The sequence below is a fragment of the Enhydra lutris genome, unplaced genomic scaffold, assembly GCF_002288905.1.
Source record: "Enhydra lutris kenyoni isolate GAN:26980312 unplaced genomic scaffold, ASM228890v2 scaffoldscaffold62, whole genome shotgun sequence".
Classification (NCBI taxonomy): domain Eukaryota; kingdom Metazoa; phylum Chordata; class Mammalia; order Carnivora; family Mustelidae; genus Enhydra; species Enhydra lutris.
The window spans coordinates 14263178-14278762 of record NW_019154146.1 but is presented as its reverse complement, the minus strand read 5'-3'; the positions used below and the strand labels follow the sequence as shown (position 1 = coordinate 14278762).

The following is a 15585-nucleotide window of genomic DNA, read 5'->3' as shown; positions in this document are numbered from 1 at the left end:
CCAAAGAAGGGCAGTTAATTCTGCCCAGGGGTTAAAGTGCCCTTTAGGTTGGAACTTGAAGTCTGCTGAGGTAAGCCAAGTGTCTGTTCTAGGCAGAGAGGGCAGCATAAGCAAAGGCAGATAGGAGCAACAAGGCATGGCTTATAATGAAGATAACCGTATAGATGTATTGTTTGTGCAGACAGCTGCAAATTCCAAGGCCCTTAAAACGTTAGACTTCGTGTTCCAGGAGGCTTCATGCCAAGACTGTGTTGCTCTACTTTTATCTTTCCCTAGGTTCCAAAAATTAAGCTTGTTAATCTAGGAATAACTAATTTAGATTAGTGAGTGAAGTGGAAGCCAATGTCTGTTCAGACCAGAATCTGCCAATTACTCTGCATGTGTTCATAAAATACCTACTGATACGTATCTTTAACTTACATTGTTAGAATTATGTAGGTTCTGTGATGATTTCTAACCAGCTGTAATGTTCTAATGGACGGGAAGTTTAAAAATTGATGAAAAGGTCTTTTCCGACTTCATTAGTTCAGCTCTCATACCTTCCCATGGGGCTGGGAATGAGGGAGTGGAGACAGGTAAGGGGGGAAATAACTAAACTTTTAATAGCTTATTTACAAATGAAATCTAACATTTGAGACCCTTCATAATCTCAGTCCAACTTTTCTAATTATTAACTATTAGATGAAGAGAAATTTGGTAATAATATGTTGTAATATTTAGTAACATGTAGATATGTCCTTTTCATTTAAAAAGGAAACCAAAACTAACAAACTGGGAGACACAGGGTTGCATGAGCCTTTTGCAGAACAGAATATGGTCTAATGAACAGGACTTGCTGTATTTTTAAGTTTTGTAGGTCACCGAAAACCATTTTCATCAAATGTTCTGGTGAAGATAGAGTGCCTTTCATAAGCAGAGTGTTACAAGGGAGAGGGATTTTTCTCAAAATAAAATTCTCTGATGTATTTGATAATCTTTGGCCAGCTTTAAAATCCTAAGAATAAACTAGCAAGAGAAAATTACTCTGAAAGTTAGCAGTTAGGGCTCTAAAAGAAATTTGGTAATTAATACAGGTTGACTTATGAAAAGAAACCCATTAGCCCACAATAAAACAGTTTTAAATTTATGTAGTATATATATATGCTTACAAAGATTCATTCTACTGTAGATTCCAACAAATAGAGAAGAGCATGCAATTGGTGAAGTTAACTGAATTTCTTGTAATTCTTTAACACTTCAGTCATATAGCCTTACTAATTAAATCATTTTTTTCCCTCTGGGCATCCTACTTGTTGTAACTACTATAAATTTAACACTTATCTACCAGGTAGAGTTCTTCTTATAATTGTAGTCCTTTGTGTATCTCACATTTTCAAAAACTTGAGTCAGTATTTCCAACTTCTCTCACTTTATGGAATAACAGACTTTTCCTACAGTTCTTTTCTTTCTTCCTTTGCTATCCCCTTCTCTTCACTAGGTAAACCAGTTGAATTTACTACTCTTCCTTGTAGTAGTAATTTTCACCCTGGGAGAACAATGGGGTGTCTCCAATTGTTGTGTCTGTAGTAGTTCTTACCCTGGGAGAATAATGGGGTGTCTCCTGTTGATATATCAAGTACAGTACTCAGTACTCTGTCAATACCAAGAGGTCCTTTATAGCTGTGCTGCCTCAATCAGACATTCTCAGGCTTCCTTCCCCTTTAGGCCTTACTTCTCTGGGGTCTGACTTGTCACAAAGGAGCTAATCATAACCAGGAATCCCATGGCAAATAAGAGCCACTAAACTTCTTATAAATCTTCCAAAGAAAAAATGCTGATAAAGATCATGCCGATTCAGCTTTAAGCTCACTTTAAACAATAATTCTCCTTTCACAAAGGCGAAGTCATTTGTCTCCTCTGTCAACGTATTTTAGAGAATCTTTTTTGTCTCAGCACATCAGTGCCTTCAAAGCTGACTTTAGTGTACATTTCAATGAGGAAAGGGAGTGTGCAAAACTAGCGGAGTCTTAAGCTCTAACTTCCAGTTTGTAGGTAATACTGTGCTTGAGGACCAAGTTAAATGACACAATAGTAGCCTAATCTGAAATGACCATCAGTGCAACGTCATGAAAAAAAGGGGTGGCAGTTGGAAGGGCTGTTCTAGACTTAAGCAATGTAACCACCAGATTTCATGTGTGATCCTTAGTTGGATCCTGGTCTGAAGTCAGTTAAGGTCTATCTGGGGAGAACTGAGGGCATTTCAGTTGGGTACTTGAAGATATTATGGGATAACTGAATTTTGTTAGTGTGATAGTAAATGGTTAAGGAGAATATCCTTATTTTTAACAATGCAAGTGGAAATATTTTAATGATATTTGTAACTTCTAACACCAAGAAAGTACAGAAGCATTATTGAAATTAGGTAACACATACAGGTGTTTGTGCCAGTTACCCAATTGTTGCCCCTTGGCAACAAATTACCTATCATTGCCCTACTCTGTGATGCTGCAGCTGGACCTGTGTCCTTTGTCAGTAAGGGGTGGTAGGAGGACATGCGGAGGAAGGGGTTTCTCCTCTTGTTTCTGATGTGGGGGCACAGCTGCCCGGGGTGCTCTAGGACCATGTGTTAACAGGGTGCCAAGATACTTAGTCCGCATTACTCTGGATGTTTCTGTAAGGTGTTTTTGGATGAAATTAACATTTAAATCTATGACCTCTGAGTAAAGCAGAATGCCCTTCATAATGTGGATGGCTTCATCCAAACAGCTGAAGACCTGAAAAAAGACTGGCCTCCCCTGAGTGAAAGAGAGTTCTCCAAGCAGGCTGCTTTGGGACTGGAACTGCAGCATCAGTTCCCCTGGCTCTCTCCAGCCTGCTTGCTCACATTGCAGATTTTGAACCTGTCAGCCTTCACAAGTCCTATCTGCCAATTCCTCCTAATAAGTCTCACGTATCCTATTGGTTTGGTTTCTCTGAAGGATCCTGACTGACTAATGCAGATACAAATGGATGCTTAACCCTCCAGCAAGTTTTGCGGACACCCTGGTGGGAGGCTGCTTGCTTACCATTCCAGAGGGTTTGAGGTTCTGTCTACAAGGCCTGATCCATTACCACCTGCAGACCAGCTCTGGCCCAGGGAACTTTGCTGTTAAGTGGGCCAGAGCCATGGTCTCTCGAGTAGGTCTGACTCTACCTTTGGGAAGCCCCTTCGAAAGGTGTTCTTCCCTTGGGTTCTCTTTCTCAGTCCTAGTATATGAGTTGGTCTTATCTCCTAACAGCTTATCCTATTACGAGTTAAAAAGTCTTTGTTATCAAAATTATCCCTGTTCAAATTCATGGTATGGTTTCTGCCTCTTAATTGGACTTTGACTAATACAGTATTTATTATCATTATTTTATGTTTGAAGTTTTTCATTAGTTAAATTTGTGATCATTTATTAAACATTTTACATAAAGTACTGTTTTTGTGTGTTTACTTCTCATAGGAAGAGTCCAAAATATATAACCAGAGTCATGTTTGTATTGTATATTTTTCACTAATACACTAAGAGAAGATTTATATAAAATTATCTGTCTTAAAAATACACACATTACTTCTGTGTGTGTATCTGAGTTAACTCGTGTTTTTTAAGAGAATACTAGTGAGTACTTAACACACAATGTAATTTGCTGTGAATTTTCATAAGCTATAAGTCTTTAATAATAAGTCAGGCTTTTTTGGAAATAATTTCTACTAGAGATTCATAATCAGCATAGTCCTTCAAGGACTGTACAAGTTCATCCAGTAGATGCCCCCCCTGCATAAAAGTTTCAAGATCATGAAGTGACTTGTTTATTCTGTGATCTGTGACTCGGTTCTGTGGAAAATTATATGTTCTTATTTTCTCTGACCTTCCTTTAGTTCCAACCTATATAAAAAGATATGAGATACAGTTAGATTCAAGCAACTAAACCGATAAATTTAACTTATCTGGAGATTAAGCTCTTGATTTATAATTTAAAACACAAGAACCAAGTTTTAAACATTTTGAATCCTCAAATAACACAGGAACATAATAGAAAAATAAATACTGGCTTTAAAGGCCAACAGATTTATAGCATTTCATCTTCTCTCTGCCATTTCAGTGCTCTATGACTTCAGACATTTATTTCAACTTTCAACTTTAGCTTCCCTATCCATAAAATACAAACAAATAATACTACACCATGATGATATATACATTCAGCTGAGCAGAGATGGTATTCAAATGGTAGTGTGTGTGTGTATATATATATATATATATGTATATTTGAAACTTCTGTGAATTAATCGGATCATTTTCAGTGATGATACAGTAGTAAATTCCCTTAGGAAGAAATTAATAAAGGGCTCTGTAATTATAAAATTAAATACCAAATAGGAAGAAAGTTCAGTTTGCTTTCCAACTTTCTTCCATAATTTTCAAAGTATTAAAAAATGGGGATTCCATACCTTTTTTTAGTAACTTTGATTGAAAATCTGAAAAAACAAGCCCCTGAATATAGAAAACAGGGCAGAGATTTAAAATTACTATAAAACAAAACCCCCTAGGTTGAGCTACTTGAATTATTTCCTTATTTTAAGAAATACATTGAAACAGTTTTAACATACATAAAAACTGGGTTCTCTAAAAATATTTTTATCTTTCAGAGCATCTTTTAAATCCAGTTTTACCTGAATCTTTCTAGCACTATATCTTTTCCTTGTTTCTTCTTCTAGATACATGCTGTACAGTTTTGCACGTAGCTTTTTCATAGCCATCTCTCTGTTTTTCAGTTGAGATCTCTCTTGTTGGCATTCAGAAACAACACCTGAATAGTGTTATGAGAATTATTAAAGAGTTTTAGTAGGAAAATCTTCTTCATTTATTATCAAGGAATACTCTCTTTTTCTTCTTCCTTGGAGAGAAAGATGGAGAGGAGAGAAAACTCTAATAAAAAAGAAGACTATTAACAAATAACTTTTATAGAGTTCTCAGAAAACTGAAAATTTAAGCTTAAGCTACACTGCAAAATATATTCATTGAAAGCAGACATACGGAACAATAAGCACTTATCATTTAATATGGATTATTTTCCCATATCCTTAGCTAGCCACCATAATTTTTTTAAAGTAATAAGAACAAAAATAAGTTAATCCTACTGAAGATAGTCACTATTCATATTTTTATGAGGATTTTCATCCACTTTTTTTCCTATGCCTGTTTACATACTATGTATTACATAGACATCATCTTAAAGTATAACTTTAGGAGTTCCTCATAACCATAAACATAAAAATCAAAAACCTATCAGTCCAGTCCTATAACCACTGCTGATCCATGAGAATTATGCTTATTTGAGACTGGTCACTGCAACAGATTCTTGTATTCTTTCTAGGTAACTGAGGTTTGCTATCCATGTGCTTTATCCATGTAAATCACTGCAGTAATGACTGTAAAGCACATATGGTTCTTCTGATAGTAGACTGAAGACTTAAGAAACACTTAGATAGGCGCGCCTGGGTGGCTCAGTGGGTTAAAGCCTCTGCCTTCGGCTCAGGTCATGATCCCAGGGTCCTGGGATCGAGCCCCGCATCGGGCTCTCTGCCCAGCAGGGAGCCTGCTTCCTCCTCTCTCTCTGCCTGCCTCTCTGCCTACTTGTGATCTCTGTCTGTCAGATAAATAAAATCTTAAAAAAAAAAAAAACACAAACATTTAGATATAGCTCCATTGCCTATCTACAGTCAGAACTGCTGGAAGTTTGTGAGTGGACTTCATGGAGAAGCAGGCCTGCAGTTAAGTGTAGTAATTTGCAGGTGAGCATGTTTCTGGGTAGCGAGTTTAAGTTTTCATTTTCTCAAAGGAGTCCATGTCCCCCTCCTTTCAAAGAAGGCTAAGAACTAGTGATGTAGAGCATTTTCTGACAAAGATCTACCCATGACAATGACTTCATTCTGAGAATTTCCTTTTATTTATTTTTATTATTTTAAGTAGGCTCCACTCCACCAGTATTGAACTCATGACCCTAGGATCAAAACTCACATGCTCTACCTGACTGAGCCAGCCAGGTGCCCTGGATTTGCTTTTAACAGTGATATTTACAAAGTGTAAGCTTCAAGAAGCTACCTGGAAGGACTATCCACACCTTTTCTTCACGGTCACCAGTATAGGCTTAGATCCTTCCATCTTCCTGGCTTTGCAGAGTTGCATCTAAGGATTCTAAATAAAGTATTTAATAATAATCCTTAGTAGTACATATTCTGGTAATTAAGGATCTATTACAGAGAATCTGATTTCTTTCTTCCAAGTTTTATGTTGCAGGGATAAGTGCGTACCTGTTGGAAGATGAATTATCCGGACAGCACTGTCTGTGGTATTTACATGCTGTCCTCCAGCTCCACTGGCTCGCTTAGTATCAATTCTCAAATCTTTCGGGTTAATTACCAGATTAATCTATACACAAGAGGAAATATTAGGATTTAAAAATATCACATGTATATGAACTGTTCAAAGGCAAGAACTATCCATTTATAAATAAATATATGTCACATACAGAATTGATGTAAGGTTAAGAAAGTTTAATTTTAAGAATATAAAGTAGTTGGAAGGATACCATTTTTAAAACACCTAAGAGTGGTGGATCAAAATATAATACAAAACAAAAACCCTCCAAATCCTCAAAAACTAGACTTCTCTGTAAATTACCCTCTTCTTACCACATGAACAGAAGAACTTAGTTAATATGTTAATATTCGAAATGGGAGTATAGGAACTAATAATGTGAGCGTTTTTGGATTCTTTCTGAGTTTAAAAAACAACATAAAAAATGCTAGCTTAAGAACTATGAGAAAGCTTACTTCGTTTAATTTTAAGAAGGGCTTAAACATATTTCGAGGCAGAGGAGAGGCACACGGAAACTGGCACAGGACAAAAGCCTGTATGAACACTGTAACAAGAGATTTACATTTTAGTGTGACTGGGTTATGAAGCAGCAATTCTGTTCAGTAGTTACCCTTGTTAAAACAGGATTCTTGCTACTCTGGAAAAATCAGATAAAGCAAAAATCGTTATGAAAGTGATCAGTATTAAGCCCTATTTAAAGTAGGTTAATAATGTTTCTCCTATAAAGACGATCTCAGGGGGCGCCTGGGTGGCTCAGTGGGTTAAAGCCCCTGCCTTCGGCTCAGGTCATGATCCCAGGGTCCTGGGATGGAGCCCCGCATCGGGCTCTCTGCTCAGCGGGGAGCCTGCTTCCCTTCGTCTCCGTCTTCCTGCCTCTCTGCCTACTTGTGATCTCTGTCAAATGAATAAATAAAATCTTAAAAATAAATAAATAAATAAAGATGATCTCAGAATAACTCCTTTAAGTTTAGTAGTGGAGAAAAATTAATAAATAGTACAAGATTACATCCTTCCTTTATACATCTTTAGTTGTTACCATCTATTGTGAAATTATACTTTTTGGATTGAGGGAAGAGATTTTCCCAAAAAAAATACGTGATGAAGGCCAAATGATAAGAAAAGGAATTTAGTACTGAATATCACTTCAGGAAAGTGAGTTATAACTCTGGGGGCAAAGCACTGTGCTGGGCCCAGGATTCCAAGGGGAGATTGTGATGCCTTACCTCGGTCGGTTGGGGTAAGATTGCTACAGTCATGGTGCTAGTATGGATGCGGCCTTGCTTCTCTGTCTTCGGCACTCTTTGTACTCTGTGCACACCTCCTTCAAATTTCATGTGCTTATAGGTTTCTAAACCCCCAATGCTGGCAGATGCATGTCTAAGGCCACCTTGAAAATATTGGGAAAACAGAATTATTATTCTTGCTATTTATAAGCAATTGTCCATCACTTCCACCATCTTGAAATGTATTTAAAAGAGCTATAAAACCATATAAGCATACAGAATGTAAAGCATATTGAAAAACTTTAGCAAGCCCATGAAACTCAGTGTTTTAATACTTAATACCTTGACTGCTAATAACCACTAAACATAAAGCATTTATGGTATTAATGAACTGATTCAATGACACACCTAAAAGACCACTTTTAAAAGACCATTAATCATTCAATGGTGAATAGTGAATGATTAACATTTTATAGGCCACTTCAAAATTGGCATATTTGCATTCAAAATTATTAAGTAAATGATGTGCATAAAATCAGGTAAGCTTCCTTATCAAAAAATTCTAAAGCTTAGTCATGGTCTTTCCAACACTTATCCTAGGACACACGTAGATAAACTAAATCTGTACTATTCCCAAAATGAATTAAACAGTTTACTGACCTATTTCACTTGGAAAATATTCCAGGGTTTCAAAATGCCATCTTTTAAATGCAGCATATTGCTGATACATATCAAACATCTCTGAAGTAAACAACATTGCCTCCTGACCCCCAACTCCTGCAGTTACCTCCAGGATCAAATCATTTTCATCTGTTTCTTCTGAGGGAATCAAAAGTAAAATAATCTGTAAATACAAAAATATCACCCCTCCTATCATTAGTAATTATTTAAAACTTAAAAAATAAAACTAAATCATTAGATGCAGGATGCTAAATATTCAATTTACTTAAAGTTTCTCTAAGCAAACAGTACTGCTGATTGATTTTCAACTATCTTGCCCATGAAAACCATATAGTAATGTATAACTTTTATAAAATAATAGTGTAACAACTATATTATAAATGCTGTAAAATCCAGCTGAAACTTGCAGCATTGCATTGTTTTCTTTTTGGTGTGCATATATAATTTATGTCAGTCCTCTATTCAGTTAATAAGTAAGAGTTTGTTGTGAGTAGGGCACTACATTGTGTGTAGAATGCAAAAGAAGATTCTGACTCTATCTTTTTGAAATCTATAGCCTAGTACAGCAGAAAAGAAAAAAAAAACAAAACTTGAAATTGTATCTTTTTAAGCTTCTTTAATTTGGAAGAGAAATTTGTAATACTGGGACTGAAAAGGCCATAAGAAATGATGTATAATCTGGTCCACTTCCCTTATTTTCAATGTAAAGGAAAGTGAGGTTAACAGAGACTAAATGACTTGCTAAAGGGAAAAGTGTTGGCAGAGCAGACATGAGAACTCAAATGCTCCTGCCTTGATCATTCCTCCTCCTGCTAGGATGTCTTTCAGCCTTCAGTAAGTACTAATACAGAATAAAAGCTTCTTAGGTTAGGTGAATTGAATAAGAAAAGCTACCAACATTTTATTGGTTCCCTAATATATGAACAGATACTCTGCTAAGCACTTTAAATACTTTAATTCTTAAATCAGTCCTGGGAAGATAGCATTAACAGATCTACCTAAGATGTGAAAACTAAGTTTAAGCTTAGTTTAGTTGAATAATACAGTTTAACAAAAACATACAACTAGGAAGTGGAAGAACTAGAACTTGAGCCCAGATCTGCCTGAATTTTGAAATATCACACTTCATGCTGATTGGGACTTATAGTTGTTACTACTTCTCCATCTCCCTAGCCTATGCCAATACAACATGATTATTCAAATCTTGAGTAAATGATTGAATTTATGTTTGTTAATTACTAGTCAATGAACAGAAACCTTTAATACATATGTCCTTTTATTTCACAAAAAAATTAGAAAATGGGTAGAAGGCAAGTTACATGAGGCTTTACACTTCATAGTAGAAGTGGTCTCTGGAATGGGTGGTAAAAACATTAACTTTTGATGAGTCCATATTTGTTTAGATAAAAGACAGAATCTTTAAATTAAGCTCCCCCTTTTCTGGGCTCCTTCCTCACCTTGCCAGGTCCTTTTACTTATGTCCTCAGAGATAACTACTGTAAATCTTTTTTTTTTTTTTTTTTTTAAAGGATTTTATTCGTCAGAGAGAGCGAACACAAGCAGGGGGAGCAGCAGAGGGAGAGGGAGAAGCAAACCTCCCACTAAGCAGGGAGCCCAGTGAGGAACTTGATCCCAGGACTCTGGGATCATGACCCAAGCAGAAGGCAGGCGCTTAATTGACTTAGCCACCCAGGTGTCCCACTACTATAAATCTTTAAGCTCTAGGGGCGCCTGGGTGGCTCAGAGGGTTAAAGCCTCTGCCTTCGGCTTGGGTCGTGATCCCAGGGTCCTGGGATCGAGCCCCGCATCGGGCTCTCTCCTTGGTGGGGAGCCTGCTTCCTCCTCTCTCTCTCTCTGTCTGCCTCTCTGCCTACTTGTGATCTCTCTCTGTCGAATGAATAGATAAAATCTTTAAAAAAAAAAAAAAAAATCTTTAAGCTCTAGTTTCCAGAATGAGCAAAAAGTGGTTCTAATTTAATATAATGATTACTCTTCATCTAATGCCTATAGATTCTCCTGGATATAAGACTGAAGCACTACAGTGTAGTTCTAAAAGCCCAAGGGCCCACTCTAGGTCTGACACTCTAATAATGCCAGAGACAAAACGGAAAGAAATACTCCTGCTTCCAAGGAGCTCGCCATATACCACTGCTTCATAACCTCTTCTAGCCATCATCTACCCCCACTCTCCCCTCTCTTAAAAAACCTAAAGGTGGGGGGCGGGGATATAATACTGATACCTACTTCATTGCTTTTCTGAAAAATCCTATCGATGAACAGTCACCTTTTTCCCCCCATCTCTCCAATCCTTTTGGTATAATAAAAATAGGACCACACGGAATATGCTTTTTCCTGTATTAAAAAAATTTATAATTCTACATACTAATAAGCTACTCGGTTCCTGAGTTGTTTTTATAAACTTCTAATAAAGTTCATTAGAAGTAATAGCACACGTGCTTATTCTTTGCAGGATCCCGTACCTTATGCTTCAGCTGCGTTATTTCTTTTTGGCAGGAGGATATTTCATTCTCTGCGAGTTTCCTTAAGTCTTCATTTTCATCTGCAGAAAGAAAGCAGTAGGTTAAGTTTTCCTTAATGTCAAATTGCCAACAGAATTCAAGGTCATTATTTTATTATTATTATAGCTGAAGGAAAAATAAATGTCCATCTTGTCCTTTTAACAACTGCATTAATTAAAAGTAGCATTTTATGCATTCATTTTTATTAGTATGTAACTTAAACATTTTTCCTGATGACAGAAATAAAATAAAAAAATCTACAAAAAAAGAAAGAAGCTATTAAACTAGTTGATAGTTCTACCTCTATGAAATATTCCTATTAACAAATATGCTTTTAGTTTTCCAACTTAGACTATACACTAACAGAAGGGGAACAGAAAGTTCCATCAGTTAAACCACAACTGAATTAAAAAATAAAAAGTTATTTATTGTCCCTTTAACAAATATTTCATTAATATAAAATAAATATCCACCCAATCATTCAGATTCTGCCTCATGTTCACATAATATTTACATGAAGTACTCCCTGCCCCACTCGCTTTACTCTCTTACTTCATCTTTGAGTTTTCATTTTACCTTACAAAATATACCTTCTCATCCCTCTATCCTAGGACAACATGCAACCTACAGAAAGGAGAGAAGAGAAATTTTTTTTTTTAGCTCTTACACATAACTGTCTTTGTTGAGCTCACTTTGGTGAAAGATCGGACTGTTCCAGGGTATTGGTTTCTATGTCTGTTCATTAATGAAGATCTAACTATGCTGGGAATTAGAGATAATAATATGTAATATGTACTCTCAAGGCAGGGTTTTAGATAATTTTAGTTTCTTTATATTTTTTAGGGGAGAAAAACTCACAAAGAGTAACAACCTAAAACACTAGGTGATTAAATATTAAAATGGTAGCACACTAAAAGATTGTTTCTGTGTTTATTTTGGGGATGGGCAGAAAGCGGAAAGAAGCATTAACTCAAGGAAAGGTAACAACACAAAGAGTGAAATAAGGAATGATGAGAAGTGGTGGGAAGGCAAGAAATTCTGGCAAGAATTTAGCATGGAAGAAATCTGGTGAAATGGCAAATGTGCTGAAGCAGAAAAAGGAAAAATGAATTCTAGTCCTAGTACAACCACTAAGTTCTCTTAGGCCAACATGTACAATTTCTCTGATATTCCATTATCTTGAGAAAAAATGAAGGAGCTGGGCTGGTTGACCTCCAAGGTCCCTTTCAGTTCTGAAATGCAGTTCTTCTGTAACGCTAAGGAGATTGGAATTAAAGTCTACAGGTAATTTTAATATGACTTTTTTTTTATTAACCCCATATACCCAAAACATTATCATTTCAACATGTACTTTAAAAATATTACAAATTCTTTTTTTGTAGGTCTTTGAAATCTGTTATTTTATCCTTATAGTACATCTCAATTCAGACTACATTACAGGTGCTCACCAGCCAAATGTGGCTACTGGCTCTAGAGGGTTTAAACTGAATAGTTATTCCTAGGCAATGGAAATATTCTAGTTCTTTCTCAGTATTATTAATCAACAAGTTTAAGGGTCTTTTTCTCTTCAACCTTTCAAGTACCCACTTGTTATCACCCCCCCCCTTTTCCTACCCAAACTTCTGGAGATTAAATACCATGTTTATTACTTCTCTTGTTAATTCTCATTTACTTCTCAAGTTCTTACACTGGATTTCATAATCATATTAATAACACCATTTTTATTAAAATCACCCATGACAAAATTGCCAAATCTAAAGACCTATTTCAGTGTGAGCTGAAAAGCTGAGCCCTTTTTAATCAGGTATCAACAATCCCTTACTGGAAATTTTAATTGTTTTTTTTTTTTTTTAGCTTCATTTATCTTATTCAAGGTCCCAAAGTTCTGCCTATTCTTTTTTTTTTTTTTTACTCTTTAAATTTTTTATTTTTTATTAACATATAATGTATTATTAACCCCAGGGGTACAGGTCTGTGAATTGCCAGGTTTACACACTTTACAGCACTCACCATAGCACACAGCCTCCCCAATGTCCATAACCCAATTGCCTATTCTTTCTTGATCTTTTATAGCTTCCTCCTCTGCCTGCTCCTCAAATACTATGTATTTTTGTATTTGTTAGCATCTTAATTTTATCTCTACAAATTCTTCCTGAGTACTCTCATCTGCTTCAGAACTTTATCAAGTGTATGCAGAGGTTTTCATGAATATTCAGATTCCGTTTTTCTCGTATGCCAGTTTTTTTTTTCACCTAGATTATGATCTTTATCTGAATGTGCTTACAGGTCCTTCTAGTTAAATATGGCTGCCCGTTCAGCACAAAACATCTTTTTCCTAAAATTTATTCAACTTTTATATTCTCATCTTAATTAATAGTACCACTCATGTTCTGAACCCAGAAGCTTAACATTTTTCTTAGAATTCTGGCTGTTCTTCACTCTTCTCAGGACATAAGCTGCCAGATCTGTCTTGTTGAGGTCCCTGACTACCACCATCTCTTCCTCGGACTGTTTTAACAGCCTCCTCACTGGCCTGTCAGCCACCGGGGCCCCTGGAGAATATTCCCAATCCGTTCTCAACACTGAGGCCAACATGAATCTTTAAAAAGATGTCACTTCTCTGCTTAAAAACATAATGCTAATCCCCCCCAGTCTGTAAGAACAAATCCATGTTCTTTGTCAGGAAGGGTTATTATCTGTCTTTCTGGTTTCAAGTCTCTATTACACTGTTGACATCCATACCTACTCTGTGCTCCTGCTATATCCTAATCTTCCAATTTGATACCTTCTTGCAGGTCACCTCTGCCTTCAGTCTCCTTCTCTTGCACTGTCTGGCAACCTCCTGTATTCTCTTCAAGATCTATTTAAATGCCACCTTTTGCTTTTTATAACATTGCTGTTTATTGCAGAAATTAAAACAATTTATAAATTAAATTAAAACCCACTTATATTTTTACTTCTTAAACATGTCTCTCTTTCACTAGGCTGTAAGCTAAAAAGTAGTTCCGTATTTTTTTGGTAATTAGTGGTGTCTGACATAAACTCAGGAGTTGCTGAATGATATTTTCTATTGTTATATAAAGGTGAGTTGTGTTTTGCCAGTAACAATTTTCTAACATTCTCTTCTCTACAGCTTGATTTTTAATATATTTAAACCTTAGATCTATTTGATTTTTAAGCTAGGCTTAACCTATGAAACCAATTTAATTTTCCCCCAAAAGTATTTTTTCCCAATACGGTTAATCAATCGCCCCCCCAATTCGGGGCATCTACTTTTTCTCTTAAATCACTTAATTTAGATGCTTCTTAACTCTCACCTAGGCTATTGCATTAATCTTGTTTTCCATGGCATCTGCAATCTCGTTTCAGGCTGACATGGAAACTACCACAAATCAAGCAAGAAAGCCATTTCTGTCATTCACTCCCGCAGTCTAAAAGCTTCCGCTGGCTCCCTTCTGCCAACAGGATAAAATCAGCCTTTTTAGATTAGTATTTCACACTCCCACCTTTATAAAATGTCTCACCATGCCACTGTCCATAACCTCTCCCCTTCCCCGCTTAACAAAGAGTACAGTGATAAAAAGCCTAAGATTTGGAGTGAGTCCAATCCAAACTCCTTTCCTTAGAAGCTGTTTAGCCTGAGCAGTTATTTTAGGTTTATGCCTCATGTTCCTCTTCTGATGCATGAGGCTAATAGTACCTACTTCATAGTTTGATATGTCAACTGGATGAGTTAATACTTAAAAATATTTAAGCAAAGCCTAGAGTACGGTAAAAGATCAGTAAAGGTTAAACTATTCTGAATATCCTCTAAGAAGGGACCTTTATCTTTGCACAAGGCCTTCCCAACAAGTTCTCCTTGCTTTCCCTAGGTGTCTGTTCAGGTACTGTTCTCACTTTCAGCTGTAGTATTAATTTTCTCTCCCTGAATACACTGTGACCCTCTCTAGAGCCATGCTAGCCAAAGTGCGGTCCATGGGAGCTTATAGAAATGCAGAAACTTAGGACCCATCCATGTTTAAATGCACACTAAATCACTAAGGAAACTTGTTAAAAACGCCAATTTCTAGGTCTCAGATTCTGAGTCCAAAGTCTGGCTTCAGCATGCACCTCTCTTGGCACTGTCGCAGGTGGTTTCTACTCTTGGAGAACTCTTGGAGAAACACTGCTCTCAAGCCCGTAACAGCTTGTCCTTGGTGAGCTGAAGATCATCCACCAGAGAGCAGGCAATCAGTACACTTACATTCTGTAAAAGGGGGCAAAGCATTGTGTCAACGGAGCATAAGGGCTCAAACACGAAAGATTGGGATGAGAATGCACACAATACCTTGACCTCTGATCCAAACCAAACAGGGTTGCAACTGAGTAAACAACTTCTAACTAAGGGAGGTGTGAACACCTGACCAGCGGCACAGTAGGAAAAGCAAATAAAGAGTCAAGAATCTGCTCTGAATCCCGTTCCCCCGGGCCCGACCCTCACCGTGTAGCAAGTGCTCGGTCTCCTGCAGCTCCCGCTCCTTCTCGCTCAGCAGTTTGGCCGTCGCCAGCAGCTCAGACCCCCTGACCTGCAACTGGGCTTCAGACCCTGCCTGGCGCTCCAGAAAGGTCCGCAAGGGCCCGCCGCGGGCGAACAGCTCCTCCAGCGGCAGGCTACCGCAGCTGAGGTGCCGGCGGGCAGGGCTGACAATCTTGCGGGCCCACAAACACCGAGAAGCAACCCGCAGGAGCTGGGACCGCATAGCTAAACTGCAACTACCGCCGTCAACCAGAGCCGGAAGTTTC

General features: G+C 37.3%; 1 protein-coding gene across 6 annotated transcripts; it reads right to left on the bottom strand.

The window, feature by feature from the left end:
* Positions 1-3641: 3641 nt before the first annotated feature.
* On the bottom strand, positions 3642-15585 carry LOC111158749 (mitochondrial translational release factor 1 like). 6 transcript variants are annotated; one of them, XM_022520996.1, is made up of 7 exons: positions 15284-15585; positions 10765-10844; positions 8264-8447; positions 7604-7767; positions 6314-6431; positions 4673-4809; positions 3642-3887 (listed from the first exon to the last, which is right to left on the bottom strand). In XM_022520996.1, the coding sequence occupies exons 1-7, from the start codon at positions 15540-15542 to the stop codon at positions 3687-3689; spliced, it is 1143 nt and encodes a 380-aa protein (XP_022376704.1). In that variant the 5' UTR covers positions 15543-15585; the 3' UTR covers positions 3642-3686. The 6 variants fall into 6 exon arrangements, 4 of the variants coding, with proteins under 4 accessions (XP_022376704.1, XP_022376705.1, XP_022376707.1 ...); XM_022520997.1 differs by having other exon boundaries at positions 8372-8447; positions 15284-15558; XR_002641375.1 differs by lacking the exon at positions 3642-3887 and having other exon boundaries at positions 4716-4809; positions 8391-8447; positions 15284-15558.